The sequence below is a fragment of the Hirundo rustica genome, chromosome 1, assembly GCF_015227805.2.
Source record: "Hirundo rustica isolate bHirRus1 chromosome 1, bHirRus1.pri.v3, whole genome shotgun sequence".
Taxonomy (NCBI): Eukaryota; Metazoa; Chordata; class Aves; order Passeriformes; family Hirundinidae; genus Hirundo; species Hirundo rustica.
In genome coordinates this window covers 66,880,813-66,891,873 of record NC_053450.1, presented here as the reverse complement: position 1 = coordinate 66,891,873, position 11,061 = coordinate 66,880,813, and the positions used below count along the sequence as shown (strand labels likewise).

The window sequence follows — 11,061 nt, the reverse complement described above, 5'->3', positions numbered from 1 at the left end:
TTATACTAAAAAAAGCTATTGTATGCACTTTAAAAATTTCACTTCTGAATTTCTCTTTCCTGTCCCGAACTCTAGTCCAGTAATTTTAAGTGAACAAGTCCTTAAAGACATCAGTGAAAATATAAAATATTAATCAATCTTTTGAAATAGGGATAAAGTGTTTGTTACGAAGATAAGCTAATCTTCAATCAAATTCATACACTTTAAGCACAGGTTTGAAGAATTCTGAGCCTAAAAAATCTTCGTCTACAAACATCAATATGTGAATAACGATGCAAATCCAGCCAAGCTAGTTAATCATTTTATACTCCATGCAGCAATGAGAACAGAAATGAATTGCATTACCAGATTCTATGTTAGAGCGTCCTCAAGTGTACCACGTTAGATAAAACTTTGGCACTATTTATATTTTAATTCTACTTAAGTAGAATTTTAGTGTGAGTTGGAAAGTGAATGAGTAACCTTACCTAAGCACATTTGACTGCTACATGTAAACGTGTCATATTTCCTCCTATTATGTGAAGAACAGAAATACTCCACACAAAGTTTCTATAATATTCTGAGGCTCATAAATGCTCTTTGACACTTTCCATCTCTGTAATATTTAGCATTCCTCCTCTACTCTTTATTGGTGATAAAAACAGCTAATGAGATTCCTTTTTTGCTCTTTTCCACAATACCTATATTTTAGCAGTGGTTTGATGAGTGCAAGACACTGCTGTTCTTATTAATCCCTGTCTGTCCTTACAAGTAATCTCATTTGTATTTCTCTGTTAGATAACACCAGCTGCCCACAGTCACCCTTAACATGAACAGAATTTAGTGGCATACAACACAGAAAAAGAGATTACTTCATACTACTGCACAATTACCTAAAAATATATTTACATGTCAGCAAAATTGCTGGGTTTTTTAATAAAAAGAGAAAAATGGATTTAATCTGTTATGAGGACATCCTATGGCTTGTTGGGAACTTTTATACTCTGCATGTTTTACAGCTGGTTTTCCTATGTATGGAGAATTTATATTGCTGTATTCTCCCTTCCCCTTGTTTAAATTACTTTCTATTTCACTCTTAAAAGAAGTGGCCATTTCTTTCAAAAAGGCTATTGCAACACAATAAAGACATTCATCTCCTCTTTCTGCTGAAAAAAACCCAAATCAGGCTAATGCTTGAATATGCAAGTTTAGTTTTGGAAAAGTACCATAGCAAGTACACTTTGATCAATATTAAAAAAAAAAAAAAAAAAAAAAAAAAAAAAAAAAAAAAAAAAAAAAAAAAAAAAAAAAAAAAGAAATTGGGAGAACTGTCCACTACTGAAGGGCAGGTTTTATACTGCTGTGTTGGTTTCCAGATCTCAAGATCAGAAACTGCACTTGCAGTTGTGCTCTCTGCTCTAGAAGCACCAACAGCATTGCAATGGTTTCCCAAATTTGCTTTTTTGTAGCAATTAGGAAGGCAATTTTGTTATTTGATAAGATGTCCATCAATAAATTCACCTTATAACATGCATACAGGCACCCCTCCCAAACACACAAAACACACACACACACATTGATTTTACAAAAGTCTCATTTTCCTTAAGCAAGGAATCACAACACTGAAAATATTCTCCTATGTGTTCACTGATTATTCTTAAATGATTTGTCACCACTCTGCCACTCAAGGGAGATGGTTATTTCACTCTTCTGAGAAGCTAACTATGTTCAAAAGCAGCTAGATGAGGATGGTGATGTGATATAAATTCCAACAGAAAAATGCATTGTCCATCCATATAGCCGTCCATCCTGAGAAACTTCCACTGCCAAATTCTTGCTATTTTCCATTGGTCATGGGGTTCCCATCAATAAATAGAAGGTCAGTGCAACAATGAGGAGCAAGCAGAATGGCGAAGAGAAGGTCTGATAGGCAGCCGAAGGCATGAAAATATCTTCGTACTTGTAAATACTGACAACACGCTCTGACACGGGTGGAGAGTCTATATCATGACGAGTTATAGAACCTTGAGCAGGTAAGGGCAGAAAAAAATAATGTAATTATTTACAGATGCAATTTTTTCTACAACTCTTCTGATGAAACAGGTAGGCAGACAGGTAATTTTCAAACCTACGGAAGCATGCAATATTACACTGTCAGGGAGTAGGCTTGTTTCTTTGATTTCTGAAATTAAATTCCTGAATAAAATAAATTAAATTCAAGTAAACAACAAGCATATTTCAAAGGAATTAAGAACTTCAGGTTATGAAGTTCTTCTAAATTCAGCTTTGGGTAGTGGGGATAGTAGATATATAGCCAAGAAAACAAGACATGTTGGACTCCTGTCTTTCTTTTTATCCATTTCTAAGCCTCATGCTGCCAGAATTTTAGTCCATTAAAAAAAAAAAGGGGGGGGGAGTGGGTAGAGGGCGTGTCTAATAAGCATCCTGTAATTGAAAGACATTTATCAGTTTTGGCACATCAACTCAGTTGGTAGCACAGAGATCAACTTACCCTGGATTGCTGGTCCCCAAGCAAACAGGTAGTACCAACTCAAGTGCAAATCTACGATGGTTTCTTCTCGGGGAACATACACAGGACGCTTGAATCGACACGTTACACGATTGTTTTCAAAAACCCCTTCCTCATCTCTAGCAGGATTTCTCTGGATTTCTTTAGCCCACTGACCGACATTATAGAAGTGCTGTATTCGGACTCTTCCGTTATCATCATGAACACAAGCCATGACATCATCTCCTCCCTACAAGGTTAAAAAAAAATTGGAAGATGGAAAACAAAACAGTCATAAAACACTTTCTCCTTTATGTAAATAATTTTAATTATTCAAAACTGATCAAGACCTGGGATGCTCTTTCCTTCTTTCTAAGTTATATATGCACAAATATTTGTTCCCCAAGCACCATGTCTTCAGTAAGACTGAAAAGCACGTTAAGTGGGTAGCAATAATTACATACCCTATCTCTGAATTCCCTTTTGTATCTTTCTGAGAGTTATTTTACTTAACATATATTTGTAGGATATGATACCACTCTGACATCACATAATTAACTGATCTGTGGAAGGCTATTTCCTTTCGTTATTTGTGAAGTTCTGGCACATTGCTTCATAAAATGTGGCAGTCTTGAATCTCTGATGTGTATAAAATCCTGCATCAAATCATGGACAGAAAACAGATACACTTTGGTGAGAGAGAGGAAATAAACCTACTACATATGAGAAAACGATAGCATCAATTACAGTAAGTCTTTTCTAATCTCATGTTCACTTAAGGGGAACATCATTGCTCATATCTCTTCTATTTCTTATAAGAAATGTTCAGTATGTAATAACAGATTTCAGTATACCACAAGATACAAAGAAAAAAAGTAATCAGGATGTGCTCTTTCACTTAGCATAAGCAGCCACCAAAGAACCAACAGACAGAAGGAAGAAGGAGTCACTCGTTTGTAGAGGTTGTTAATCGAAATACTAAAGCAGTTGCTGGAATAGTTACCCTAGGTGACTGACAGAGTGGTACAGCACAGGGATGGACATTAACTTCAGGAGTGCTATCTCATAGAAGCCTTAGCACACACACAAGATCCATTAGAACACTCTCCAAGCTGGATGAGTGCCACAGCTATCAGTGTTGTACTAAACACAGGCCCTACTCCTCCCATACTCATCTTTCAGATATGTCATACTGATGAAAGACACGATGCTTGCTAGTGTGATCATCCCTCCGTTCTTTAGTACAGGGAAAAGAGAGGAAGAGGGTGTATTTCAGCATTATAGGAAAATTGCAATGTGCATTTGTAAAAGATGTGCCAGAAGTGAGGGGAAAGAGGGGACAACTAGGTAAAACACATGCTTGAACAGTTTCTGCACCGCGGTGCTGCTGCAGACAACCTTTCCAGCCTCTGTCTTGAGACTAGCATTGCTCTTCATAAAACTTATGTCCCAAACTTATTTCCCAAGTTTAACTTTTATACATATAAGCACAAATCCCTCATTCTTAAGTACAAAGAGGCAAAAATAAAGGTGTTTTTACACTGAAAGAAAAAAATAAAAAGGGGAAAAAAAAGTATTTTGAATCTCAGTTAATGGAATGACATTTCAAAATCACACCAAGGCACAAAAGCCTGAAAGTGGAAAAACATAATGTTATTTGAGACAAAGAAATAGGTCATAGGACTTTAAAAAAATCTATTGAGGACACAAAGTAAGTTTTTTTCCTTAACTTCTGAAGCTATCCAGGTCACACCATTTTGATTAGGGTCTCCAAAGCACAGCCCATTTCTCACAGCTAAGCTGTTCTGACCCAGAGCCATTTTATCATCAAAGCCTGTGCATCCCAGGACACCGAAACACCCTGGAAGTTACAAAAAAGATGAAGTCAGCAGGGGAGCCAGAGAGGAAGAGAGATGCTAGACAGTTTAGCCCAGCTGACTTATGGGCATTACATGATATGTGGAGCAAGTCTGGAAACAAAACCTTTTATTTTATGCTTCCTTTATTCTTTTTACCAGAAGCTCAGACTTAACCTGCTGCTTGCTGCTCATGCTTTCCACATGGCTGATGAGAGGAGGGCAGTGGGACTCGGGGGGCCACTGCAGGAACCTCAGTTTGTGTTTCAAACTGGTAACACAGTCTGATAGCTTGGGGACGAATACTTAAAGGCACTGAGCTGCTTTGAAAACCCGGCTGAGTGCCTGCATTGGCAAGCTTCTAAACTGTCCCCAAAATTTGGCTGTAAAGATGCTCTTTACATCAAAACCACAAACTGTTTCTTGTGACATAAGCTGTTCTTTATGACACAAAAACCTTCTATTGTCATTGTGTTTATTCACAGTGTGTCGTATTAAAACACATGTAGTAATATAGTAATGATTGAGAAGCACTTGTCCTCACGTTTTCCTTCTATTTCTCATTTTGGGTCTAGTAAAAATGCTGTTAAGTCAGTGCAAGTCATCCAATTCATTTTTTGTGAGTCCTAGACCAGGATATCTAATTCCTGTATTTTTTCAGACTGCTACTTTCAACATTACAAGAAACAGTCCTTTCTTTGACTTGTGATTTAGGGCATAGGTCCAGTATTGTTCTATATACTCAGGAGAGTTTCTGTACATGAACACCATAAACTGCATTTTAATCCAAAAACATTTTACCAAGGATCACAGACAAAGCATCTTTGCATAAGTCACCTATTGCACAGTTTTTTTAACATCCACACATTACATGCTTCTGGTTTTTTCATTGAAACTCAATGAAAAGTGGAGCTTTTGAATGAAAAAGTAAGTACAGGAATAAGCATAAAACAGAACCCAATAAAAATCCAGAACAGAGAGAAGAAATTTTAACAAGACTGCCTTCTTGAGTATAAATGTTTAAATCAGCAGGAGTAATTTTCTCACACGTTTGTGGCTTCCCTGGAACAAAACATAGGTATGAAAGAAATGCAAACATTTCCCAAGTTAAACAGTGCAGTAAAAATTTATACTGCTGAAAGTCAGCTGATTTTCTGAAGAATAAAATTATTTGCTATTCAGTTTATGATGTGTCTTTTGCCCAAATCACACTGACATAAAGCGCAACAGGACATTTCCATGTGAATTGGCTTTTCCCTGAGGGCTTTTCTAATAAAAAGGCAAAAAGCTAGTGACATTCAAACATTCAGAGATGAACTGAAATACTGTTGTAGTTCTCAGAGGAGGGAAAGGAGATGTTAGGAAGGATGAAGCAGTTTTCTGTGAGGCAGTGCTCGCAGGGGGCCTACTGAATGGTGCTTTGTTTTCAGCAAGTCAGTTTTACCTTATATGCTCTGTTTCTCACCGACCAAATATATAAATGTATATAAACCATTCATATCCTAGCCTATGAAAGTGTGTGCATTGCCAACATGAAAAACTGTACATATCTTACCATTTTCTTGTCTGAGGAAAATCCCACTGCCACCCAGCCATCTGTGTCGGCACTCAACTCAAATTCAACATCAGCTCCTATTCTACGGTAACTAAGAAAGTAGTCACAAGTCTCTGCATTGCATCCAGGTTTGCCATACCTAAATGGAATTGGAAATATACATAACTTTTTCCTTGAAATTTCCTGCTATGGAACTTAATCAAGGAATTTAATTTTTTGCAAGAAAAAACTAAAAGAATATATTTTGGTATGATGGAAGTAAAGCATATATTCTGCTGGACATAAAGTAGCATTAATTGTTCACAATTATTACTCTTTTAGTGTAAGAATGTATAGTATTCAAATAGTATAGCAAACAATAACAAAATATCACTCTGTTGATCTTCCTTGCTCTGTTTTTTTAAGCGCTTCATGGAAATACAAGAAAGAACTGTAGGTCCACAACTATGACATGTATTCTCAAATGAACTAGAGTCCTCGAATAATATAGCTTATACTACAAAGTATGTTCTTAAATAACAAACATTTATTGAAATGACTATAAAACCAAAGTCTCCAATATCATCAGTCAGCATCTGTAAACATAAAGGTACCTGCACTCTTATCTCAGACTGACCTGAAGCATCCCTTGGTTTTTCCACAGTCGTCCACTCTGATTTTTGCAAATGGGTCCACAGGAGGAGCAGTAGGGAAAGGGTAACCTGTATAATCAGAATAAATAATCACTAAATAAAATACAAGACTAAAAATCAATAATAGTAAAGAGAAGGTGATCCAGTAGCATTTACTTTGCTGATAATGGAACTGTTCAGATAAGTGACGACTTTGTCACGTACACAATCCTCTGCTCAGATGGTCCTGGATCCAGGTAGCAAAGATACATAAATAATTGAACGGAAAACTTTTCTAAGGTTTCCTACATTCATCAAGGAGGGAGAAGAAAGCTGGAGGGCAAAAGTTAAATGTAAGGCAGTAGGACCATGGATTATTGCAGTCAACTATGAATAAGGGACCTCAGCTCTCTCTTTGTGCACTCGTAGTCCCCTCCGGAAATCCGTAAGGGAACTCACTCCTTAGCCGTAAATGACAGCATTAGGTACAAATGCAGGCAGGGAACCAGATGCAGAGCTGTAGGAATTAATACTGAAAGGACCTTATAATACATCCTCCCTTATGAAGTAAAATAAAGCACACATTGCAGTAAAAGGTAAGAGAGTATCAGGGCAGGGAATTGCCTGCAATTACGGCCTGCAATCACTTGTGAAGGCAGACTCAGAAGAGCCAGACAGTGAGAGTTACGATTCCAAGCAATCCTGTCTGCTGGACTACAGTACCAAGGAGAAAGGGAGAACGTTTACTAGCAGACCTACTCAGTCTTGGCCTGTGGGAGCTGGTGTCTGTTGCATAAGCACAGATATTTTAACAGGATGTTCTTTCACTTAGCCAGATGAAAACCAAAGTAATAGCTGTGGAACTAGAAAGTCCTCTGAAAATGCTTCATTGAGCAGAAAAAGTGCTTCCTTGAGTAGGAAATGAACACTGCAGTTAGTTACAGCACAAACTTTTGACCCACACAACTTTGTGCATTTGGAATTTTCTCACTCCTATTTTCAAATCCATCGAACAAATGGTTTTCAATGCAACCTAGCCGCAAAAGTGTGGAGTTTTAACATTACGCCATTTGTAAATTTAAAAAAACAAAAACCAACAACAACAACAAAAAAAACCAACCCACACCGAAACCCACCACCACGCTGCTTCTTGACACTTTAGGGCATCACACCTTTCGAAGCCCACACACCCCAGGACTCCTTTTTACGCTATCAGCCCGGAAAGCTTTGCAGGAGGGCAAGGCGAGGCGCCGCCGGCCGGCCCCGCTCTGCGGGAAGGCGACGGCCCCCGGCCCGAGCTCCCTCCCGGGGGATGCCCGTGTGTGTAAGGGGATGCCCGTGGAGCGAGGGCCGCCTCTGCGGAGAGCGGGGCAGGGCACCCGGGCCCCCCCGCGGCCCCGGCGCCGAGCGGCAGCGCTAGCCGAGGCCGCCCGGCCGGCGGAAGATGGCGGCGGGCGCTGGCCTTCGTGCTGAACAACGCCGCCACAGCCTCCCGCCCGCCGCCCCGCGCCCGCCCGGCCCGGCCCGGCGCTCCCTCCCGCCCCCGGCCGGGCCGGGCCCCTCGCCCGCCGCGCCCCGCCCGGCCCCGCCGCCCGGCCCGGCCGCCGCCGCACCCTCCTCGGAGAGGTAGCGCAGGTCGTAGAACTCGCTGGCGAAGGTGCCGTACGAGGAGTCGTGGTGCCGCGCCGCCTCCTCGCCGTGCTCCCCGCCGCCCGCCTCCCGCCGCCCGCCGCCCTCCTCCGCCGGGCTGGCGGCGGAGCCGGCCAGGAGCAGCAGCAGCAGCAGCCGCCGCCGAGAGCCGCGGCTCCGCTCCGCCATGGCGGCGGCGGCGGGGCGGGGAGGCGGCGGTGCCCGAGCGCGGCTCCGCGGGGGAGCGGGGGCGGCGGCCGGGGGGATCCAGCCCCGGGGACGGGCGGTGCCGGAGGGACCGCGGGCGTGGGCGAGGGGACGGCGCGGGAGCGTATCGGGGGGCAAAAGGCGGCGTGTGCGCGGGGGAGCGGCGTGCGCGGGAGCGGGATGCGCAGGGAGCGCGATGCGCCGGGAGCGGGACGCGCGGGCGGGCACGGGCACAGCCCTGGCGGCACCGAGCCCTCCCGCCGGGATCGCCGCCGAAGGGTTGAGCGGTGGCCTTCCCCGGATCGCTGATTGCCCGCGTCCCAGAGCGCGCCCCACCCGGCAGAAACCCCGCCGCGGGGACGTCTCCCACCGCCCGGGCACCGCTGTCGAGGGGCAGTACCCAGCCATCCCTGGCTGCCCCCGTGGCCTCGATTCACTAAAGCCTCTTGGCATGTGCTTCAAGAGGACGTGGTAAATCCTGCTCAGTAACTGCCGGGCAAACTTAGCTATTTTCCTATTTTAAAAAATTTATTTTATTTTTAATATTACTTCTAATGATTTCTAGGATGGGACTGGAGACACAGCGGGACCTAACATTCTTCCCAGGTAAAACCACTTGGCAGTGAGTGTACGCTATCTGATTGCATGTTCTTGCTTTGTATTCTATACAATGTAACTGCAGAAGTACCGATATACTCCAAGCCGGGCAGGACTGAAGGAAATCCCAGGTTGCTCCCAAAGTTGTCTTGGGGTCTGGTATCTGATGCTGGACTTGTAACTAGGCATTAAGCATATAGCTGCATTCTTACTATGCTCTGGTATCCATGAGTTGATGGAGGAACCATGGCCTTTCATTGCTTGCATTTTTAAAAGCAGATTTTTTTCTTGAGTTTGGATTGTTCTCTTTTGGTTATAACTAAAATTTCATTTTTTATATTATTATGCACTTTCCCCTCTGACAGTCTGGAATAAAATTCAGCAAAACATCAGGGGAACGGGAGGGAGAAAGAGGAAGACACAGCGGTCAGTAATCTGGAAATTAACCCTCATTTTAGATATTTTCTTTTTTAGTATCAATGTCTGTACTGACTTACTTTTTGGTGGGGCATTGAGACTGCCCAAGACCTAAGCTGCATTAGGGATAAGTTCATTCCCTTGTGCTGAGTGGTTGCTTGTCATACCGGAGTGTGCTCAGCTCTGTCAAGTGGAGGATGTTAATTCACACCTCCATGGTTTAGTCTGGTGGAGTAGCATGCTATTTCTCACTGCAAATAGAGGAATAGCCACACAAAGGGAAAAAAATAAGTTGCAAAAATAATACCAGTTGCATGCAAATTCAACATATTCCACAATAGCATATGGGAAGAGCTATAGGAAAGCAACAGCAAGCTCAGATGCAAAATACTGAGTCCCTTCTTCCTACCTCACTGAGCATGGCAAACTTTTGCAGGCTAGTGGAAAACAAGCAAACAAATAGCAATAGAAAAGCCCTTATAAATCAGGCTAGCAAGAAAGTAAGGCTTATTTTTTCTGGTAATAAGTAAGTCTGATGAATGCCCCCCTCTCCCTCTGTGAAATAGCTAGTTGTGGTGCCTGTGAAGAAGCATTTGCTCAGCAAGGGAGCAGCTGTCAGCTGCATGCTGGTTTTTCCTCCCTGGGATCAGGCTTGAGCACACTGTGATATGGGCAATGCTTCACAGTTATCGTAAACACTTAGGATATTTGTCATGTATTGTTTGTGCCTACGTGACACCTATCATTTTAAATCTGGCAGCTGAGATAACTGTCTGTGATTACAGTGGAGCTGCACTGATTTTCTAATCAGTGAAGCTACGGCTAAGAGACTGACCCTCCTCCTGGTAAATCCTTAAAAATTAAAATACTCCTGAAATTTTTGTTGCTTAGTACAACCTCTTGTGCTTGTCCAAAGGTTGTCCCTATCTCAAAAATGGGTTGCTCATGGGAAGCAACATCACACTGAGACAGGTGGAGCTCTAATGAATACCTTCAGTGTTCACCCGAAAGGTCTACACTGCGACTAAGAGCACTGCCAGCAGTACTGCAGGACAGATCCTTATCTGATTAGGTAATTGAGGTTGTCATCAAAAAAAGCATTAGCAGAAAGAGCCCAAACTGCATGAGCAGCCTTAACCCTCGACTGCCTGAATGCCATATTTCTCAGCTTGCACATGGTTATAACGCCTTTCTTAGAGGAGATACAATCAAGCGGTGTGAGAACCACAGGTTGGAAAGCATTGCCATCTTACGGCAGCAGGAGTCCTCTTGGTTTTGCTGAATTAGAAATTCAGTGATGAGCATTTCCACCACTTCTTGAACCATGGCCTCCTGCCTCAGGGGAATGTAGCAATCAAATTCTCTGGATGATTAACTGCTGTAGCTGGGCAGTGCTAGCACTCAGTCTGTGGGTGTCTTCCCAGGACTGGAGACCAGATTTATCCCCAGCCTATCCCTGAGGTTCACTGTGCCTTCTTTCTTGGCTGTTTTTGTCATTCAAAGTGTACCTTTCTCCTGGAGGCTCATGCTTTTTGGGGTCTTTCAACTAGAAATTTAAGTTTCCAGGATAAGTCATAATTTATATAACAGACATTCAGGAAAAAAAAAAAAAAAAAAAAAAAAAAAAAAAAACAAAACTTATTTAGTTCTCCTAGTCATTTCCATCCTAACAACACATATTGAAAAATTAGTATGAGCCCA

The 11,061-nt window shown here is 42.4% G+C and overlaps 1 protein-coding gene across 1 annotated transcript; it reads right to left on the bottom strand.

Annotated features, from left to right (window-relative positions):
- Positions 1–1,306: 1,306 nt before the first annotated feature.
- Positions 1,307–8,328, bottom strand: FRRS1L (ferric chelate reductase 1 like). Its single transcript, XM_040086402.2, has 5 exons — positions 8,124–8,328; positions 6,516–6,600; positions 5,900–6,038; positions 2,492–2,738; positions 1,307–2,003 (listed from the first exon to the last, which is right to left on the bottom strand). The coding sequence occupies exons 1-5, from the start codon at positions 8,326–8,328 to the stop codon at positions 1,831–1,833; spliced, it is 849 nt and encodes a 282-aa protein (XP_039942336.1). The 3' UTR covers positions 1,307–1,830.
- Positions 8,329–11,061: the final 2,733 nt, after the last annotated feature.

Excerpts from the sequence above, each read along its gene's own strand:
- FRRS1L (XM_040086402.2), bottom strand. The coding sequence starts at position 8,328 with ATGGCGGAGCGGAGCCGCGGCTCTCGGCGGCGGCTGCTGCTGCTGCTG. Across the intron at positions 6,039-6,515 it reads AAAACCAAGGGATGCTTCAG|GTATGGCAAACCTGGATGCA; the intron begins GTCAGTCTGAGA and ends AATTCCATTTAG. Across the intron at positions 2,739-5,899 it reads TTTCCTCAGACAAGAAAATG|GGAGGAGATGATGTCATGGC; the intron begins GTAAGATATGTA and ends TTAACCTTGTAG.